This window comes from Tiliqua scincoides, chromosome 2 (assembly GCF_035046505.1).
Source record: "Tiliqua scincoides isolate rTilSci1 chromosome 2, rTilSci1.hap2, whole genome shotgun sequence".
Classification (NCBI taxonomy): Eukaryota; Metazoa; Chordata; class Lepidosauria; order Squamata; family Scincidae; genus Tiliqua; species Tiliqua scincoides.
Window position 1 is genome coordinate 107,678,850 of NC_089822.1, and position 22,721 is coordinate 107,701,570.

Genomic DNA, 22,721 nt, shown 5'->3' on the forward strand with positions numbered 1-22,721 from the left:
GCCCCCTGAGGCATCTGGTGGGCCACTGTGAGGTACAGAAAGCAGGACTAGATGGGCTTCTGACTTGGTTCAGCAGCAGTCTTCTTATGTTCTTACAACAAATCCAGTTCCAGTGAAATGAGGACAGTGATTTATGATGTGATCATATTTGGAACACTATACACAGCTCTGGTTGCCCCATTTCAAAAAAGATATCACAGTCAGAAGAGATGCAGAAATAGGCAGCCAAAATGGTCAGTGGATTGGAGCACTTCCCCTGAGCAAAGGCTAGGGGCACTTTAGTTTAGCATAAAGGTGAATAAGAGGAGACACAATAGAAATTTAAATATTTAAATTTGGGATCATCCAGTGAAGTGGATGGGCAATAGATTCAGGACAGACCAAAGCAACCCTTTCTTTACACAACACATAATGAGTTTAGGGCTTTTGCAGTCCCACTGTGTGGTGATAAACACTTGATTAGATGTCCTTAAATTGTACACATTCATGGACAATAAGTCTGGCATTGGTTATTAGTCATTGTGATTGATATGTGGAACTTACAACTGCAAAGCACCACACTACCACTCAATACCACTGCTGGGGAACAGCAGCAGAAACTGCTGGTAAGTTTCCCAGGAGCACTAGGCAGGCTGATCTGGCAGGTCTCTTCTGATGATCACGAGTGTTTATGGTTTCTTTATTCAATCAAACTACATTTGTACTATCCAAGTTCAAACACAGCCTTTAGGATATCACACAGCGCCTGGAAGACAAGCTGTTTTGAATTGTCTGTGAGGTGTCTGCTACCACCCTGCATCGCTTCTGTGAATGGTATGGCTTGAACTGGGACTCCCAAAAATCTCAACCTTGATTTGGAAGAACATAATCAGTTTCAAATGCCAACTACTGAATGTCGAAGAACTTCAAAGCTTTAACGCGCTGGCAGCACAATAGCACCGCTGGTGAAAATGGAATGATGCTGAAAATAAGTAATTTGGGCCTATTGAGAATGGAAAGCTTAAATGAGAGAAGTCACTTACTGAAAAACTGCTAAAGAAAGACTTGGATGCCCTGCAAAAGTAGGCTAGAAGCAAATGCTCCCCTTTATCTGGAAATTAAATATCCCACCATTTTTTATTTATTAATATGTTGGTAGTTCTTGAACTGAAACCATCTTAGATGCTTGCACATTGTGATGCACTTCCAACAGCCCAGATGAGGACCATTTTCTTAAGATACACTCAAACAAACATTGCAATTGTCCTTTGGTAGAACTTGGCATACCATCTCACATCTTTTTTTACTGTTCAAAATACGAAATGGCAAGAGAGAGATTCTTAAAGAAATGGCTGGTGAAATATTCAACCTTCCCTGTTACTGCAAGATTAAAGCTACTTTTGAGAAGCTTCTGTAAAAATTGTGTTGTAGATGTGGCAAATTTTTGTTATCACATGTTTTTAAATTCTTAAATTTATGGTGTATGACCTGTGGGCTATTAAACCAAATAAACTTGAAACTTGAATCCAAGTGGGTGTCTCTCCTAATGTTGCTGTAGAACCTAGGAGAGAGGAAGGACACATAGGACAGGAGATCACATAGGACAAGCCTTCTGCTTTTGATTGCTTGCTCAAATGTTGTTTGCTACTGTCTGGTTCAGGTTTCAAATTTTTTTTAGAAAAAATTGATTTTATTGAGCAATATGCATAAAATTTTCTCTGCCAATGAAGCAGTTATTTACGACAGGCCATACAGGTGAGAGACAAAAACGTTTAGAGGGACAAAGAATGGAAATCCACCCTCTGCCAGCTTCAGCAACCTTTGGACTCCAATTGCATTCCTGACAATGTTGCCTTCCTCTATCAAACAAGATTTAGCAATCAAGTACGAGAAAAAGGACAATTTGGCAAGGAGAATTCAAAAGAAAATGCAGTCAAAAAACTTACTATTCAAGAGGCATTAAACAAAAGACAGTAGTGGGATTGAGTATGGCATAGATCTTTGTGTGCTTCTGATCTTTGCTGCCAGGAGCATTCCTTCTTGTTCAAAAGTAGAGATAGGAGAAGAGGAGAAACGAAGCATCATAGTTACATCGTCCAGGAAGATAATGTGATGTGGATGGAAACCAAGGCTGAGTGTTGGATTCTATGCGGAGAACTCACAGCACATGCCCCACCTTTACTGATATCTCCAAATAAAACAGATTTCAGCCACTGGGGCATGACTAGCAACCCATAGATAGCAGCAATTGGCAATCTTATTAGCAGCTGGTGATATTATCAGTGACACCCATTCCCAGAACACGTTTTTCTACATGAGAATACATTCCCTCATGAAACTGTTAATTGGGCTGCTTGAAAAACATACCCAGTTCATTAAGAATGGCTAAAAAGTAACGATCGCTGAAATGTCTGTTTTTAAAAAGCTGCCCATGTGCAGTGCACAACAAAAGACGACAATTCCATGCACAAATCAATGTTAAGTCACCAGAGAAACCCTAATGGAAGGGTCAAAATTTGGGCAGAGTAGAGTGGGCATGGAGGACATCTATGTCCACATTTTTGCCATCTCTCTCTATCTTTTTGGTACTGCTGTTCCTAATATATTTTAATAAACATCTTAGGTTTTCTTTTCTTTTTTTAGCTTTTATCTGCCTGATATTTGCTCATAAGGGAAAAGTGAACTGCCACACCTCCCTGATTGCTTAAGCTCCATTGCATTTTGCTCAAGGAGATTTCTTCCTCACCACACAACATTAGTAAGCCAGGAAAGAGGTTTTACCAAGGATGGGAACTCATGTCAAGTGACTTGAATCCAAGTTGTGAAAATCAGCATTTTTTGCTGACTCGTGTACACTCAAGTCGCGCATGTGGAAGACTCGGCAAAACACTTGAGTCGAGGGCCCCTTGACTTGGCACGTGTCCCCAGGCGTGCAGACTTGACTCTGTATCTAGGTGTGCTTACTTACTATTTTCAGTAAGGGAAAAAGAGAGTCCAGTTCCATACGCTATAAAGAGATTCATTACTTGTAGCAAAGAAAGAAGTGATATGACGGGCTGTCTGTTGTGCTGTTTACTTTTTCTTTGATTTGTAATAGGTGTTTTTAAAATAAATGCATCTAATTAAACCTGATTGCATATGTTGCCGTATATTGCATTACTGCAATATAATATATTGTATAAAATATATTGTATCTGGGTGTGCTTACTTACTATTTTCACGGCATGAAAAACCTCATGGGGTCATCATTCAAGCTGGGCGAGCAGCAGGGAAGTTCCTGCCAGGAGGCAAGGAAGGGTAAATGTTTTGCTCTTGCATTGGGCTGCAGGCAGCAGCAGGCTCTGGTGCCCATCTCTATTGGAACTGATGGTCATTGGAAGAAGGATGGGCAGTCTGGTTTTTTCTTTGGATGAGGTAGGGCAGAAGGAAGAGCTCAAGGGGGTTCTTGCTTTAGGATTGGTAGGAGAAGCCCAGGGAGGGGAAGCTGGGGGAAGGTGTTTCGTAGCAATCACACTTTCCACCCTCATGGCTTCTTTGGCAGGGAAGGGTTAATGTTTGCTTTTGTATCCAATCAGGAGGGGGAGGCAGGAGCAGGTTCTCTTACCCATCTATGAAGGAACCAGTGGTCACTGGATGAAGGATGGGTGGTCTGATTTGTTTCCTTGGATGAGGGAGGGTAGGAGGAGGAGCCCTTCTGTCCCTGTTCTCTTGCAGTCTGTCCCATCCCTTCCTGCCTTGTTTACAGATGGGATGAGGCAGCATGGGAGTGTTTTAAGAGAACTCTGACAAGCACATAGACAAATGTGTGCGCACACGCGCGCACACACACACACACACACACACACACACACACACACACACACACACACCAGCAGCAGCTCTGTTTTTTCCCCGTGCCTCACGTGTATCAAAAAGACTCGTGACTCGGAAAGTGCCTGTTAGAATTTGTCTTCTAGTCAAGAGCAGTCGGATGGAGACTCGTGATTTGACTCAAGTCAAGCCACACTGGATTTACCCATCCCTAGATTTTACCAAGGCAGCCACTCTGACTGGGTTTCCTAGCTTTGGATGGTGGCAGTAAATAAACCTAGATTCATTTAGATTCATCTAAATGAATCTCTCCATTTCACAATGGAGAGAAGTGAATAGCGGTGTGCCCCAAGGATCTGTCCTGGGACGGGTGCTTTTCAACCTCTTCATAAATGACCTGGAGACAGGGTTGAGCAGTGAGGTTGCAAAGTTTGCAGACGACACCAAACTTTTCTGAGAGGTGAAGACCAGAAGTGATTGTGAGGAGCTCCAGAAGGATCTCTCCAGACTGGCAGAATGGGCAACAAAATGGCAGATGCGCTTCAATGTCAGTAAGTGTAAAGTCATACACATTGGGGCAAAAAATCAAAACTTTAGATATAGGCTGATGGGTTCTAAGCTGTCTGTGACAAATCAGGAGAAAGATCTTGGGGTGGTGGTGGACAGGTCGATGAAAGTGTCGACCCAATGTGCGGCGGCAGTGAAGAAGGCCAATTCTATGCTTGGGATCATTAGGAAGGGTATTGAGAACAAAACGGCTTATATTATAATGCCATTGTACAAATCGATGGTAAGGCTACACCTGGAGTATTGTGTCCAGTTCTGGTCACCGCATCTCAAAAAAGACATAGTGGAAATGGAAAAGGTGCAAAAGAGAGCGACTAAGATGATTATGGGGCTGGGGCACCTTCCTTATGAGGAAAGGCTATGGCGTTTGGGCCTCTTTAGCCTAGGAAAGAGACGCCTGAAGGGGGGACATGATTAAGACATACAAAATTATGCAGGGGATGGGCAGAGTGGATAGGGAGATGCTCTTTACACTCTCACATAACACCAGAACCAGGGGTCCACTAAAATTGAGTGTTGGGAAAGTTAGAACAGACAAAAGAAAATATTTCTTTACTCAGCGTGTGGTTGGTCTGTGGAACTCCTTGCCACAGGATGTGGTGATGGTGTCTAGCCTGGACGCCTTTAAAAGGGGATTGGATAAGTTTCTGGAGGAAAAATCCATTACGGGGTACAAGCCATGATGTGTATGCGCAACCTCCTGATTTTAGAAATGGGTTATGTCAGAATGCCAGATGCAAGGGAGGGCACCAGGATGAGGTCTCTTGTTATCTGGTGTGCTCCCTGGGGCATTTGGTGGTCCGCTGTGAGATACAGGAAGCTGGACTACATGGGCCTATGGCCTGATCCAGTGGGGCTGTTCTTATGTTCTTATGTTATCTAGCTGTCCAGCAAAGGGAGTGAAGTAGAAAGAAGGAACTATTTCTAGCCACTAACCACAAGGGGCTACAGCCCAGGAAACCCTCCAGTCAAGCTCCAACCTTCACAGGACCTGCACATGACCTCAGAGGAGTAAGCACTATGTTACCCAAGTAGCCAATCAGATCCATCACAGGTTGAGTGGAAGTCCATGTCACCAAATGTCACATGCCATTTTCATCTGGTGCTGTAGTGTCTCTCATGTTCATGCCTTGTCCTTAGGACCATGGAAGATGATCCAAGTTAGGAGGATCTCCTCCCTCTCTTGTGGCATGTACTTAGGAATATGGTGCTTCACTCTATGACAGGGCTTTTCAAACTGGGGCGTCACAACGCCCCAGCCTGAGGGCCCTGGCCTCTGCCCCCTTAAGGGGTGGGGGCAGCGATGAGGCAGCAAGGAGGCTGCAGGGGCTTGGCTGTACTTACCAGAACCTCCTGCAGTCTCCTGGGGGTGCAGGGAGCCCTGCGTGACGATCTGCGGGGCTCCCCGAAGCTTAAGAAGTGAAAGTGGGGCGATTGTGCAGGGCTCCCCGCACCCCTGGGAGGCTGCAAGAAGCTCTGGTAAGTCCAGTCAAGCCCCTGCAGCCCCCTGAGCGACTGAGTTTGAAAACCACTGCTCTATGACCTTAGGTAGTATTTTTATTATATAACATTTTGAACCTATTGACCTTGTGCCAGTCACTATATCTTAGCATCACCTACCTCACCGGGTTGTTGAGAGGTCAGAAGGAGGGAAGGAACTATATACACCACCTTGAGCTCCTGGGAGGAAGGGCAGTATGAAAATGTGAAAAACAAATAAAACATTATTACCTTGCACAAAGCTTTTCTTTGGCTTTGATTCACTGAAGCCCTGAGTCTGCCTTGCCAACTCTCTACATTTCCAATGCACACCTGTGCATTCTGGCTTGGCTCCAGGCTTCTTGGTGGTTGAGACTGATCTCAGGTGTTGCCTTCCCCACGATGGAAAGACATTCCACCTTCTTCTTCATCATTTTCACTGCCTGTGCTGCCCTTTCAAAAGGCAAGAAGGGTAGAAAAGATGGAGAACTAAGTAAGTAAGGAAGTAAGGAAGGAAGGAAGGACAAGGTTATCTAGAACAGGTCCTCCCCCCCTCCCTTCATCACTATTGAAAGGGTAGCGCCAGCGGGGGCGGGGGGAGGTGAACCAGAATGGCAGCAGTGGCCTCTTTCCGGCCTGTTCCATCCTTTTCAAAAGGCAGGAAGGAAAGGAGAGGAAAGGTAGAGAGGAGACGGAAGAGGAACTGAGACGGGCACTCTCTAGCAGCTCTGTTTCCCTTTCCTCCTCTCTCCTTTGAAAGATGTGCAGATAAACAGAGTGGCAAGGATGGGGGCCATGCGCAGTGGCATCATTTAAGGGGTGCGAAGGTGCGGGTTGAACAGGGAGACACCATGGGGGGTTGTTTTACCATGGATGCATTTGTGCGCCACTTGGAAGAAGTGGGATATCAAAAAACAGTCCTCACCAGTTTTTCTAATTTTTTCCTGTGGAACGTAGAGAGCTGAAACCTGTTCCCTGAACTTCTTTCAGATTGTTAGGGTCACCCCATTTTATGCACCAACAGGGCACTGTTTTAGGGCTCCTGCTCCACTGGAATTGTTTCCATTCATTTCCCCCTCCCACTATAATAAAAAATGAAACTTTGGCATATTGTTTATGGTAAGGGAATAGACCTGGTAATCTACTTTGCTGGAAGCCATTCAGTAACAGATAAATACCTGCAATCAGCTGTGGAACATACTTGTAAGCAAAATCTGGGCCAAGAACCACATCAGCTGGTTTGATATTGACCCTTTGATATTCCAACTTGGCAGAACAATACGAAAGAACGCACACAAAACTGTTCTCTCAAACTCAACCAGGATTTTTTTTTGTAGAAACAGGGAAAGAGGACAAGAAAGTAGAACCACAGCTAAAGGGCTATCAGCCTGGTGACATTCAGGGCTGAGAGCCAGGGGCCAATGGTCCTAGTGGGTTCAGAGGACCGAGAGCCTGAGTGAAGGTTTAGAGCAGGGGTGCCCAAACCCCAGCCCTGGGGCCACTTGCAGCCCTTGAAGACTCCCAATGCGGCCCGCAGGGAGCCCCTAGTCTCCACTGAGACTCTGGCCCTCCAGAATTTGCCATGCACGGCCCTTTGCAGTGCTCCCCTACTCTTGGAATCCACAATGAAGTGGGTGCAAAGCACCTCCTGCAGCTGCTGCAGCTCTATGTCTATGAGTGGAAAGCACCACTTTCGGGTGGTGTAGCTGCCCTAGCCCCTCCCCCGCAAGCACTTACTGAAGGAGTCAAGCTCCCTCAAAGTTTGAGAGACGCTGATCTAGAAGATAAGTGATGATGGTGAACTTTTGGGCTCAGTGTGTCAAAAATACCTAACTTGAGTCTGCTGACGTGTGACCCCCCTCCGAAACAAAAGAGAAATATTTCTTTACATATTCATTTATTTAAAAAAAATACAGTCCAATCGTGTGGTGCTATGTATTTTATAAAGAGGCATCAAATAATTTTTAAAAATAAAATATGAGTCAAACACAGTTGTTGTCGGGTGTTGGTGAACGCTGGCATGTCACCCAAAATGTTGTGGTGTGTCACCTTTGACATGCATCTCATATATTCACCATCATCGGTCTAGATGTTAAGAATATGCCAATAACTTATTTCTTCAGTGTTTCTACTTGCTATTTTGTAGCCTGGGGTAGGAGTGATGTCCTTTGTATCTTTTTTGTGAGAAACCTAGACTTTCTGAGGGAACTTTTCTCTCCTACAGTTGCATGAAGTTGAACACCACCATTTCATTAGCTGTTTCTCAGTTTGTTTCCATTTTGTCTATGATGATGATGATGATGATGATGATGATGATGATGATGATGATGCATGTGAGTGTTGAGGGGTGGCCAGAAGGCATGGTGAGTCTCCCTCGCACCCCAACTATGTACTGATGTGTGTGTGGAGGGGTGGGGGTGAAATGTTTGCATAGGCTTCTTCATCGTAATTACGATTGCACCAAATAGTGAGTGGGGAGTTACCAGTGTGTACGTGCTCCAGAGTGCATTGAAAAAGCACTCTCATTATTATGCTGTTTCATGACCTGATGTGCAGATTTCCCCAGGGTTACAGTTATGGGCATTGCATCATAAGATTTAAGAGCTCCCACTGATACTAAATAGTTTATTTGTTTTAAATTTTGAAATGTCTAGAGAGAATATGCTGTGGGATTTAGAAACTTGTTTATACTGCTCTGTGCTGCACACAAACCTAATAAGAAAGATATTGTGGCAAACTGCGGTCATTTGGAACATTCGTCCTACAGTGGACCCACATGTAAGCCTTTTGTTTCACACCCTTCTTTTTCCATCTCAATCCATTACAGGAAAGGCATTCTTGTAGCATTATTTGAACCGCAGATGCTCATGCACCAGATCAGTATTGTATTTTATGTAGCAAGGGACACTGACTTCACCTCCTCCATCCAAAGGGCCATAGCCCTTTGACCCCTCCATCTCTGTTCCTTTGTGTGTCTCTATTCTAGCCTGCTGATGACTTCCAATTCATGCATCTGATGAAGTATACAACAGGGCAAAAGCTCAGCTGAAATGGTGCTATCCAGCATCCAGCACCCAGATGCTCTATGATTTCAGTACCTAAGTTCTGTGATAATACTTCTGCTGTTCATGTAAGAGCTTTAATCCCTCCCGCGTCAAGCTAGAACAATCGGTGGTAGAAGAATGGTAGAAATTTGGTGGTAGAAGATGGTAGAAAATGGTGGTAGAAGAATGGGGAAAGACTTCTGCAAGTCAGGATAGACAATACTGGCCTTGCTGTGCCCTGGCCAGACTTTGCAACATTGAGGGCCCAATCATATACCAAAGGGGCATGCAGTGGAGAGGTGGAGTCACGGAGGCCTCCTCAAGGTAAGAGTATGTTTGTTCCCTTATCTCAGGGCTGCATTGTGGCGGCATCAGCACTTGAAAGTTGGATAGAACTGGGAGCTGAACTGCAATGTATAACACAGAATAGTTCTTCAGAATGCAGGATATCATGCTAGTGACTTCCTTGGGATTTTGCATGTTGTGTGCATTTCTATTTATTTCAACCGATAACTAAATTCAGCAGAACCTCAATGTTGCAATACTTTGTAGCACTGTTAATTGTGTGTGTTCTCCATACCCCTTCAGCTTCTGTACCACGCCTGCCTCTCTTACAAACTCACAACAACGTGCAGCTCCTCGTCACTCATCAGAGCAGACTCTGTCCTCCTTCAGCCAGTCTGCAGAAGAGCTCATGGTAGCCGGATATGCATTAGCAGCAGAAGCTCCTTCATCAGTAAGCAGTGTTGAGAAACACAGAAAGACCATTTGAGGTAATTGTCATGTTATTTTCTCATTGCTGAGATGTTATTTGCTTCTATTGAAATGTAGAAAGAAATGTTCTTAGAAATACGTATATAAACCAGCTGTTAGGACACTTTCGGCCCAATCCTATACCATCACAACCACCCCCACCCCCCGCTGGTGCAGCTGCCCTGAAAACAAGTATGCAACTGGGAGGGGGGGATAAGTAGGCTTTAGAGGGGGATAAATCCCCTTATGCTTCTACTCTGCAGTGGGTCTCCTCTGACCTGTGCCAGTTTTTTAGCTGCGCAAGTTTGAGAAAAGAAGTAATGTGGGGAGGCTGAGAAAAGAGGGTAGGATCTGGGTAGCTTTCACCACTGGATTCACCCTGCCACAGTCTTATCTAATCCAGCAGGTCCAAGGAGGTTTGCCACTTGATGGGAAGCATTCCCCAAATGACCAGTGACTGAGTGCCATGCACTTCATTGGCAGCCATTGTACGTGTCTCAGGCCAGCCCACAGCCTGTGCTGTTCTTTTAAAGATTGGAGGAAAGGAGTACCTTCTCACGACAGAGACAGCATGAGCCTAGCCTTTCCGTCTTTGCTTGGGCACAAGTTCTCATCGTGGAGGGCAGGTACTGTCCTTGGCTGTTACAGTAGGTTAGTCAAACTCTGTTCCGCTGTCATAAATCGCTGTGCATGACAGCCCAATTCCGGATAGAATCAGGTGGTCTGACTTGAAGGCATACATTTAGGAAACACATTTTTAACAAAATATTTTTGCATAAAGGATCAATTAATCTATACTGTTTTAGTTTGTAACATGTTAATATCTCTCCCCCGTCCAAATTTAGCATCAATGGGAACAGAAAACCTAACTGTGGTGACGGAATTCATCCTGCATGGATTTTCCAGTTACCCAGATCTGCAGATTATGTTTTTTGTGGTGTTCTTCATCATGTACGTGCTAACTTTGGCTGGAAATATCATCATCATCACTACAATAAGGTTGGACAGCAGCCTGCATGTTCCCATGTACTTCTTTCTCTCTATTCTCTCATCTTCAGAAGTCCTCTACTCACTCAGCATCATCCCCAACATGCTTGCAAATCTTGTAAGACCAAAAAAGACAATTTCTGTCATTGGCTGTGCTCTTCAAATGTGTATTTTCTTGGGCCTTGGGTGCACAAACTGTATGCTCCTAGTAGTGATGGGGTATGACCGATATGTGTCCATCTGTAAACCTTTACATTATCAGATTCTGATGAACCAAAGACTCTGCAACAAAATGGTGGCTTTTGCAGCAACTGCTGGGTTTTCGTTTTCTACTTCAGAGACAATCATCATATTTACTTTGCCTTTCTGTGGTCCAAACAGAATTGATCACTTCTTCTGTGATTTAGCCCCTTTGCTCAAGCTGGCCTGTGCCAGAAACTATATAGGAGAAATTGTCATTTTTATTATATGTGTTTTCGTGGTCCTTTTGTCATTCTTCCTGATCCTTCTCTCATACACTTTGATTGTAAAGACAATTCTGGAAATCCCTACTACAATAGGGAAGCGTAAAGCCTTTTCAACTTGTGCCTCCCATCTTATTGTGGTGGTTGTGCACTTTGGATGTATATCCATTATCTATTTAAGACCCAAGTCCAGATACACTCTGGATGCAGACACTTTTATTGCTGTCTCTTACACAATGGTGACACCCTTGTTGAACCCCATGGTTTACAGTTTGAGAAATAAAGATATGCAGAAGGCACTCAAGAAATCTCTCGGTAGCAGAAGCAGGTGTACCCAGAAATTCGGACAATGAAGTACTGATGAGTCCTTGGGAAATGAAAGCCTTTTTCTAGGGCAGGGAGCTAAAAATGTTTCAGGACAAGGGCCACACTGTATATTTTGCACACTTTCATGTGCCGAAAAGAACTCAGCTTTATAAAAGAATGAATAAAATGTAAATGAATGAATAAGTTTTACTTGGATCTTTCTGTGATCAGCATGATATGATCAGGGGCATCCCTAGGGTTTGTGTCATCCGGCATGGGAGGCAAGCATGCCACTCCTATGATGAATCTCCTCTCATGCAGTGGGAAAGGCAACGCCCCAGCAGCGCGCATAGATGTACCATCGCCCTGCTCCTGCTGGTTTCATGGCTATAATCTTTGATAGAATAGAGATATTTCAACGTTATTGGTTTTATTTTGTTCTGCATGAAATTACATATCGATTGATATATAACATGATGGTAATATTCAAAAATATCCAGATTTTTAAAATTTTGGTGAGTAGTTGTATACCCCCCCCTTATGCAAGTCACCCTGTGTGGCCGACACCTCCCTCGCAGTGCCACTGGATATGATTCAGAACAAAAGAGAAATTGAAAATTACAAAGAAAAGAATGCTGTGCTTAAACTAAGAAATGATGTATCATGAGTGAAAATTTCAAACATTAGCAAATTCACTGTCAAACAAAGCACAATTCATTGTATGCTGTAGAAAATCTTGTGGTGGGCCAGATGTGCATTGTTTCCAGGCAGGCTTGATCTCTGATTTTAGTCTTCTCAGAGATTCATCAGGAGTAAAAGTGTGCATTTCATTTGAAAACAGATGAAAATGAATACGTTCCATTTGTTTTCATTTGCTTTGCAGTAAATGCAAATGAGAATTAAAACAATGAGCACCAAAGACAATATGTTCATTTTTTGGTTCCATTTGTTTTAAATGGGTACTTCAGGAGCCTTGCAGCAGCGTGTACTGACACAGGGTGAAGGGAAGAGCAGGCATTAGCTTTCATTCATTGTTTAAAGAAGAGCCTATCTTAACTGTGGTGTGAAATCCTATTTACAATTCTGTTTGCTGTTGATCAGGCAAGAGCAATGCCTCAGCAGTGCAGAAGGACCTGGTCACAGCTTGGGTGGTCCTCATAAAGCTGTTAGTTCTTGGTCCTTGTTCACATGACAACAATCATGATAGCCAGGAAGAAACTGCTTTGGTGTCAAATAAGGATCTGGTCCACAACCCAAGCACCCGGACCTTATCAGTTCTTACAGCCCCTGGCCCTGCTGTCCCAGCTTCCAGCAGTCCAGGGGTTTCCATGCCCAATTTAGGATTCAGACAATTAAGGGTCTAAATCTCAGCTTAAGTGTCAAGTTGGGGTCTTTCTGCTCCTTGCAGTCTTAAAGGGACACAACGTACCTTAAGACAGCACGGTACAGTTCTTAGCCAATTAAATCCAAATGACTAAGTACTGAATCTTGGTAGTATCACCAGCATCCTGAACATGCCAGTGCCTCAGTTCAGGGACTAGGAGGCCCTACAGGCCCTTGCTGTCCCTAGGCTCTCTCCCACGCAGGGACCCAGGCCGCAACGCTCTGGAGCATAACTTAGACTTTGGTATCTCCACTAAGCAGCTAGGCTGGCTCGTACTAGCTGTACTCAAGACCAAACTCAGGCCTGTAAAATATATTTTGGTTTCTTAAGAGTCCAATCCTCTGGAGCCCTGGCACCAGTGCTGAGCTCCAGCTCTGGCTCTGCATCTCATAAACATGCCATAAAGCACGTTTACAGCACCCTCTGAGTGGGGAGTGTCAGCTCTGGGAAGAGGGCAATGTGCCGCCACCAGGGTAAGTTGCACTGATGGGCAGCAGTGCAGCTTCTGGAGGTATGGGGAGGGTGGGGGGAAGACAAGAGGAGCAGAGGAACAGGCCCAGGAAGGGGGTGGAGATGGAGGCAGCCTCCACCACTGTATCCGGTGCCCCTTCCTGGTCTAGGCAGACGGACACTGGCCTCCTTGGGTCTGCGCCTGCTCAAAAGTGGGTGTAGATCCAAGGAGATTCATTGGTGCCATGGCTGCACTGCCTGAGGTTATAGAGCTTTTTTCGCTGGAGAAAGACTGGAGTCAAAAGCAGTGAGCCACTCATTGTTCTCTTGCTCCTCAACTTGGGGGCAACAGGGGCTTGGACAGGGGGTGGGGTGACGGGGGGACAGAAGAAGGGGTTGGTAAGCAGCTTGCCAATTCCTAAGTATCATGTTCCTAAGTACATTCTACAAGTACTAAATACAGTCAGTTCTCTTTATATGCAAATTCAGTATCTGTGAATGTGCTTATCTGTAAAAAGCAGAATTGCCACCTATCTCTCAATTATCTGCCACTCTTTTCTTGTTATCCACTAATACTGTGCTGGTGCCACAGCAGATTTGCCCCTGGAGAATTGCCAGACACATTTGCGTCCATTTCCAGACTTGCCCCACCATCTCAGGCACCATCTCAGGGATTCCAGCTGAACCTTCACAACCCTGGTGATGATGAGAGGCCAATGATGAGAAGTCTGTGGAAGGCTACCTGAGGGCTGCTCTGGGGCTGTGGCAAGCCAAGGGATGGAGTCAAGAGACAGGTGGAGAAGGAGGACAGGCAAAGCTGCCCCCTCCCCACTGCTGACTGCTGAGGCCTTATTGTTGGGCCAGCAACCTTCAATGAGGAATAACCAGCAAGGATAAATTGCCATGACCATCAGCACAATGTTCAATGCATCCAGGGATATCCAGCAAAGAGAAGGAAGCATCAGATGTCAGAGATGTGAATGAGCCCTTGCTATCATCCATCCTCATATACTTCAAATTAAGATTTAGGTTCATAAAGTTCATAGAGAATATGGGGGAAAAGTCGCCTGGAACCCCATTGTCCTCATAGGCTCAATGATTCAGTATCCACTAATTTGGTATCCACTAGGTTTTCCAGGAACTTAACCCTAACAGATAACGAGAGCTGACTGTCCATTCCACAAGGGAATCTGCCATGGTCCTAAAGACCAGGCCTGAACATGAGGGATGCTACAGAGCCAGATGAAAATGGCATGTGACATCTGGTGGCCTGGGCTCAACCCATTTATGCTCAACCCATTATGGATCTGATTGGCTACTTAAGTAACACAGTCCTACTTTCCACTTGATTCCCTTTACTGAACAACCAGGTGAATCTGGTAGTTTACTTACTGCCACCACCCAAGCTAAGGAACCCAGTCAGGAACCATATTCTTTCACTATGCAATGCTCAAGGGTATCTTTTTAAAAACAGAAATTTCAGCAATCATTCATTAACAATGAACTGTGTATGTTTATTCAAGCAGCCCAATTAACAGCTTCAGGAGGGAATGTATTCTCATGTAGAATAACTTGTTCTGGGAATGGATGTCACTGATAATATCACCAGCTGCAAATAAGATTGCCAATTGCTGCTATTTAAGGGTTGCAAGTCATGCCCCAGGAGGCTAAAATGTGTTTAAGTGTCCTGTGGAGTTACCAGTTAAGGTGGAGCGTGAGATGTGAGTTCTTGGCGTAGAGATCCAACACCCAGCCTTCATTTCCATCCAAATCACATTATCTTCCTGAACAATGTAACTATGAAGCCTCCTTTCTGCCTCTTCACCTTTGTCTACTCTTGAACACTCAAGTTGGCAAGAACACTTGCCAACACTCTCTTGGCAGCAAAGGTCAGAAGCACACTGCAAGATCTACACATTCTTCAATCTCACCCCTGATTTTTTATGCCTCTTGAATAGTAAGTTTTTTGATTGCATCTCCTTTTGAATTCTCTTGGTCAAATTGTCATTTTTCTCTTACTTGAGACATATATCTTGCAGTGAATAGTGGAAGGCAACATTGTCATCAATGCTGTTAGAGTCCAAAGGTTCCCAAAGTTCACAAAGGTGATTTTCTTTCTTCACTCCTCTAAATGCTTTCACCTCTACCCTGTATGGCCTCTCATAAATAACAGCTTCATTGGTAGATTTAGGCCGAAATCCTAATCCACTTTCCAGCACTGGCATAGCTCTGCCAATGGGACGTGTGCTGCATCCTGCAGTTGGGGGGCACTCACGGAGGCCTCCCCAAAGTAAGAGAATGTTTGTTTCCTTATCTAGGAGCTGCATTGTCCTTATGTTGGTGTTGGAAAATGGGTTAGGATTGCGCCCTCAATATTATGCATATTGCTTACTAACATAAAGAATTATTTAAAGTTTTAATACAGCAGAACAGGATAGGAGAAAGCAACTTCTGAGCAAGCAATCAAAAGCAAAACATGCTCTGAAAAAGTACAGCCTTCTGCTACTTCCATAAGGATAGCAAGGCGGAAGCTGAGTGAACATCTCTCAAAGATAATATTAATTCACATTATCTCAAAGAAGAATGAATTATGTTATCATTTATACACCCTCTACAAACCTAGGTGCAATGCTGACTGTATCACAAAGTCTGGCTCCAAAGAACACTCAGCTGAAGGCTTGTTACCACAGCATGGGAGAAGTTGATTTTCCGTGGCTTCGTCACATGCCAGAAATAGTTGGAAGGCCTGTAGTGCCTTGCATTGCAGCAGCCATGTATGAAGGGACTCTCAAATGGTCCATGATGGGAATTTCTCTGCAAATTGCAGAGTATTTCCACCACACCCATCTTCAAGTTGCTGTTACTGAGGGGGGTTGTGTACACTCACAGACGATTGAAACAGCTTACCTTTCAGGTGCTACGTGATCTCCTAAGGCTTTGTTTAAAGGATAGTACAGGATAGTACAAATGTGGTTCAGAACAAATAAGGAAAGCCTAAACACTCATGAGCATCAGAAGAGACCTGCTGGATCCAGCTAAGGGTCTGCCTCACCTGGCATCCTGATGTCCACAGTAGCCAGCCTGGTCCTCCTGGGAAACTTACCTGCAGAGCTTTAGGCAGCTAGTACTTTCCATTGCTGTTTCCCAGCAACTGGTATGGTGTGGCAGAGTGGTGCTTTGTAGTCAGAGGTTCTGCATATCAGTCATGTTGACTAATAGCCATTGCCATGCCAGGTGCAAGGGAGCAGCACCTGGATGCAGGTCTCTTGTTGTTTTATGTGCTCCCTGAGGCATCTGGTGGGCCACTGTGAGAAACAGGAAGCTCGACTAGATGGGCCCTTGGCCTGATCCACAGGAGATCATATGTTTTTGTGCCATTTTCCATGAATGTGTCTAATCCTGCTTTAAAGCCTTCTAATCCAGTGCCTATCACCACACAGTGGGTCTACAAATGCCATAAATTATGTGTTGTGTAAAGAAATACGTGCTTTGGTCCATCCTGGATCAACCGCCAATCAACTTCACTGGATGACCTCCTGTGTTCTAGAATTGCGACAGAGGCAGGAAAATGACTTTGTAAGCAGTTTCTCTGCACCATGCATAATATTTAAATTCCTATCATGTCTCCCCTTAGTTATCTTTTCCTATACTGAAAAGCCCCTAGCCTTTCCTGTTAGAGAAGGGTTCTCCAATCCGCTGACCAAGTTGGTTTCCCTTTTTGAACTCTGTGGCATCGTTTTTGAAATGGGGAAAGCAGAGCTGTGCATAGTATTCCAAATGTGGCCACATCATAAATCGCTGTCATCATCTCACGAGAAATGTATTTGTTGTAAATAATGTTGACGTTTATTAAAACCCATTCCAACCAGGGCCTAGGAGAGGGGGGTAAAGGGGGTAATTTGTACCCGAGCCCAGGGTCAGAAAGGGGGCCCTGGAGCCAAAGGAGGGGGCCCAGAAAGTTCCTGGGACCTGACATTTTCCTATTGTACCTGAACTCACTGCCAGCGCATAATGCTGGGGCACAATACAGGTCCAGGAAAGCATCCGTGACCCTCCTCCAAACAGTGTCAAATCTGGGAGGAAACTGGCCTGCTATAGTAGCTCTTTGGCTTGTGGATCCCATAACCATGAAGGAGTGTATAGAAGTTCAGGGACACAGCTGTGGGTCTACAGCTGCTGCTGCAGTTCATTTTGATCCATTTTAATGTGAGCCTGAATACAATAATGCTAATATTCTGCAATCCATTTTCTATATTTCTAAAATTTCAGAGAGACTTAGGAATGTGTTTGGTTTTCCATATTACTTTATCTAGATGCTAATGCCGTATGGTCAGGTAGACCTGGACTCTGCATCAAGAAGCCTAGTAGATCTGAGCTCCAAAGACTATTGTGGCTGTCAACACCTCCCCCACCCTATTTTGCCCCCCATTCTGCCCACCTCCCATTGCCCCCCTTCCTCTTTGGGAAGGGGCCCAGAAGAAACTTTGTACCCCCTGCTAAAATGCCTCTTATAGGCCCTGGTTCCAACCATTTCTACTATGATTTCTTTACAGATTTGACACCTTGAATCAATGGGAAGCAGAAATAATACTGTGGTGTATGAATTTATCCTGACTGGATTCTCCAGCTTCCTAGATCTGAAGACTGTATTGTTTGTTGTATTCTTCCTGATATATTTGACCAGTATAACTGCTAATACTCTCCTAATCACAGTTATCTGGGTTGACCGCACACTTCACACTCCCATGTATTTCTTCCTTTCTGTTCTGTCCTGCTCTGAAATCTGCTACAGTTTTGTTATAGTCCCAAAAATGCTGGCGAATCTGATAACAGAAACAAAAGCCATTTCTTTTGGGGGTTGTATAGCTCAACTATTTTTCTTCAATACCCTTGGAGTTGCAAACTGCATTATACTGACCCAGATGGGTTATGACCGTTACGCGGCCATCTGCCATCCTCTCCGTTACCCAGTTCTCATGAACCGACGCATTTGTAGGCAACTGGTGGCCTCTGCTTATATAATAAGCCTTATTTTTGTCATAATAGAACAAGGGCTTATAGTGAGGCTGCCATTTTGTGGGCCCAATAAGATTCACCATTTCTTCTGTGAGATGGGTCCAGTTCTTAAGCTTGCCTGCAAAAAAAGCAGCGTCACTGAAATTTCCATTTTCATTTTTTGCATTGTAATTATCTTTGGCTCTTTTTTGCTGGTTCTTTTATCATATGCCCTCATCCTCAACACCATCTTCAAGATCCCCTCCACTAAGGGGAAGCAGAAAGCTTTTTCCACCTGTGCATCCCATATCATTGTGGTTGTGGTGCACTTTGGTTGTGCCTCCATCATCTATTTAAGGCCCAAATCTACCTACTCACTGGATCAGGACATCTTCATATCAGTCAGTTACACAATGGTGACACCCTTATTGAATCCCCTGGTTTACAGCCTCAGAAACAAAGATGTGCAACTTGCCCTCAAAAATACTTTAGGCAGAAGGACATGTATGTCAACAGCATGAAGAGACTTATAATTCAAAGTGGGAGAGAATATGCGATCAGGTATTTTTAGGGCAAATACAGATACTAACACAATAAAGAAGTCTTTGTTTTAAACCAAACACCTGTCCATCCTTCTTTCCATACAATGTTTTTACTCTCTATCACACACGGAATTTATTGGTACTCCCACATAAAGGAAACACTGGTTAATGTCATTCCAAACCACAAACCTTGTAGAGTAAGCAGACACTGGACAATCTGCACCAGAATTTTCCACTGAAACCTATGTCTATAAGCTATAAGCTTATAAACTATAAGCTGCCACTCTCTAGCCCCCTCAGTTGCCCCCTCAGTTGCCCCCCCCAGCTCCCTCAGTTGCTTATCTATATAATGGCAGTCTCTAAAGCAGCCATTTTCAACCCACTGCTGTGCCATGGGTGGTCTGCAGGTGGACCGTGAGAATTTGGAGGAGGATCATTTGTTAGTAGGGACACTGGGGGATGCAAGTCCCTGCTGTCAGTGCAGTGTCAATTGTCAAAAAACTGATGGTCTACCTTGACAATTTTAGTGCCTTGTCAGTGTGCCATAAGAGGATAAAGGTTGAAAATCACAGCCCTAAAAATGGGTTGTGGTGCCTCCGCCCACACAGTATTATGGGTGCTCTGGCTGGGGTACTCCTGGGCCTTGTGGAGGGTCTACTCCGTGTGGAATGCTGCTTTTATGGCCTTCCAACATCCCCTGATCCCAGGGCCCTCAACTGGATGGTTGAGCTGGTCTTGCTGTATGAGTTTTGTGCCAAGGATCTCCATTTGACCCTTGGCTGGGGCAGGGGCTCTGGTCATACCAATCAAAACAAAGCCTTCTTGGAGGCCACTGGTGAAACCAACAGTGTACGAGGCTGCCATATTCATATGGGGTGGGGACCTTCAGACACCTGAAGATCTCTGCAGAAGGATGCCAGGGACACATTTTGCACCTCCTTTTGCACCTTCTGCAAAACGGAAGTGCTTTGTGCCCGTTTTTACTGAATGTTCCAAGCATCGGGGAGAGCTGAGGAGGACTGTGCAGGGCTCTCCACACCTCCTGCAGCCTCCAGCAGCCCTTCCTAGTTTAAAGTAAGTACAAAGCATGCCCCTTTCCCCCCTTAGTGATGCGATCCTGGGGATCGCATTGCTGCCCTAGCTCCTACCCCGCAAACACTTACTGAAGGAGTAAAGCTCCCTCAAAGTTTGAGAAACACTGCCCTGCAGCTTTAATCAGTAGACTTCTTTCAATGCAATGCTTTCTGGAGACTGTAACACAGTCCCCACAGATTGTATTGGGAGAATAGAAGTGCATTGAAAGTGGATTAAAGCTGTAGTGGAAATGCATTCCAGATCTTCTCCATAAGTACCAACATGTACATCATGATGGCCCTGGGTCACATCACCTGGCCTTGGATACCCACACTCCCAGCTATGCTACTGCTAAGATCATAAGTTGATATTGCTGGAGGTCAAATTTAAATGGAAGTGAGAGAAAGAAAACAGATATTTCTTACTGGCTTAAGAACAATAACTAGAAGGACAACAATAGTGGCGTAGCTAATGATCGTGTAGCCCGGTGCCAAGCTCAAAATGTTGCCCCGGAAGTGATGTCACAACCGGAAGTTACATCATGCTTGAACTTTTATAAAAGTGCAAATTGGGAGAAAACCTGCCTCCCCCCCCCAGCAGCTTGCCACCCACTTGCTCTGCTGCCTCCCCCCCCAGTCACTGCCATAACTAAAGCATCTATCTGCTAAGTGGGGTCAAAGATCTGTAGCCCCCCTGCCAGACAAAAGCAAATTTAATTAATTAAATAATAAAAGGTGTGCCCCTGATTGGTTCGAGAAACTGCGCTGGGTTGAAGAGGGATGGTTGTTCTCCCCCTGCTAAATATAAGAGGGGCACCACTTGAAAAAGTGCCTTTTTGCACAGTTATCTCTCATCCCTTCTCTCCCTTTGCAATCCCCCAGTACCCACAACCTCCCTCTCTCCTCCCTCCCCCTTCGCAATCCTCCATTACCCTCATTCCTTCTCTCCCTCTGCAGTCCCCCATTACCCACAACCCCCCTCTCTCCTCCCTCCCCCTCTGCAATCCTCCATTACCCTCATTCTCTCTCTCCCTCTGCAATTCCCCATTACCCACAACTCCCCTCTCTCCTCCCTCCCCCTCTACAATCCTCCATTACCCACAACCCCCCTCTATCCCCCTGCAGTCCTCCATTCCCCACAACCCTCCTCTCTTGCCCTGCAATCCTCCATCCCCCACAATCTCCCTTTCTGCCCCTCCACTCCTGCATAATCCCTTGGGGGCTGGGGATAAGAACAGGCCCTCAGTTTGGCTGTACTTGTCGTAAGAGGTGACCAAACAGCCACTGGGTAGATGTGACTCGTCAGCCTGGGAAGGAACTCCTCTAAGAGAAGGAAACTCTGATGTCAAACCTCCACTGCCTTGTGGCTATATCCAGTTGTGGAAAAGGCTTCAGGAGTCAACCTCGAGGCAAAATCAGGAGCCGGAGTCCCTGAGGCAATTCGCAGCTGAACACAGTCACATTCTGGCAACTCCTGCAACGCCGCTGGAACCAACCATATTGGCTTCTGCCTTTCCATTGGACCATTCCAGCGACGTGGAGAGGGGGGATTTGCTGCATGGGTAACAGCCTATCCTCCATATCTTCTTTACCCAGGCTTCACGCACTGGAGAGGACACTCCAACTTCGCCATATGGCGTCAGCACAAAACGGGAAGCAGCAGTTTTACCAGTTATAAGTCTTTGCTCGATTGGCGTAGAGCGTGATGCCAGGGGCTGCTTCCGACGGTGGGAGAGATCATTGCATCTCATTGGGCAGCTACTGCCTGCCTTAAGCTGGGCAGTCCCCAGCCAGTAAGGTGTTGCCTTGCCACGGTCCATTAACCTCACGGGGTGTGTGGGGTTTAGGGTGAAAACCGACAAGCGGATCGACAACTCTGCACCATGCAACAGAAAACAGAAAACTTCTGCCCTAAAGCTGGGCACCTGGAATGTAAGGACAATGACACCTGGCTTCTCTGATGACCTGCAAGAAATAGACAACGCACGCAAAACAGCTGTCATCAACATGGAGCTGAGCAGACTGCAGATGGACATCGTCGCCCTTCAAGAGACGAGGCTGCCAGATTCTGGATCTGTCAAGGAGAGAAATTTCTCATTTTTCTGGCAGGGAAAACCACCAAACGAAACCAGGGAACATGGCATTGGCTTTGCGATCAGAAATACCCTGCTGAAATCCATCATCCCACCTACTGCGGGAAGTGAAAGAATTTTGTCCCTGCAGCTCCAGTCATCAGCAGGAGCTGTCACTCTCATCAGTGCTTATGCACCGACTCTGTCGTCTCCAGCAGAAGCCAAAGACAAATTCTACAATGACCTGGCCACCACTATCAAGAAGATCCCCGTAAAAGAGCCATTGTTCATCCTCGGTGATTTCAATGCTAGAGTTGGTGCTGATAACAGTTCATGGCCTTCTTGCTTAGGTCAGTTTGGCACTGGGAAGATGAACAAAAATGGCCAACGCCTGCTAGAGTTTTGCTGTCATCACGGTCTCTGTGTCAGCAACACGTTCTTCAACATGAAGCCCCAACATAGAGTCTTTTGGAGACACCCAAGATCAAAGCACTGGCACCAGCTCGACCTGATTCTTACCAGACGCTCCAGCCTTTCCAGCATCAAGATCACACGCAGTTATCAGGGTGCTGCCTGCGACACTGACCACTCCCTGGTGTGCAGCAGAGTGAAACTGCAAACAAAGCGACTGTATCACACGAAAAAGGAAGGAAGACGTTGCATTGATACCAGCAAGACCCGGGATCAGAGAAAAGTGGAGGAATTTGCACGAGTGCTTAAGGAATCTCTTCCAGGCCCAGCCGACGCAAACACATCCAACAGATGGGAACATTTCAAGAATGCCGTTTACAACACCGCCTTGTCCATATTCGGCAA

General features: G+C 45.3%; 2 protein-coding genes across 2 annotated transcripts; both read left to right on the forward strand.

Annotated features, from left to right (window-relative positions):
* The first annotated feature begins 10,482 nt into the window (after window positions 1-10,482).
* On the forward strand, window positions 10,483-11,436 carry LOC136638631 (olfactory receptor 10R2-like). Its single transcript, XM_066612668.1, has one exon. It carries the CDS (start codon window positions 10,483-10,485, stop codon window positions 11,434-11,436), a length of 954 nt encoding a protein of 317 aa, XP_066468765.1.
* Window positions 11,437-17,794: 6,358 nt separating this feature from the next.
* On the forward strand, window positions 17,795-18,739 carry LOC136638632 (olfactory receptor 10T2-like). The gene has a single exon (XM_066612669.1). The coding sequence runs from the start codon at window positions 17,795-17,797 to the stop codon at window positions 18,737-18,739; it is 945 nt and encodes a 314-aa protein (XP_066468766.1).
* Window positions 18,740-22,721: the final 3,982 nt, after the last annotated feature.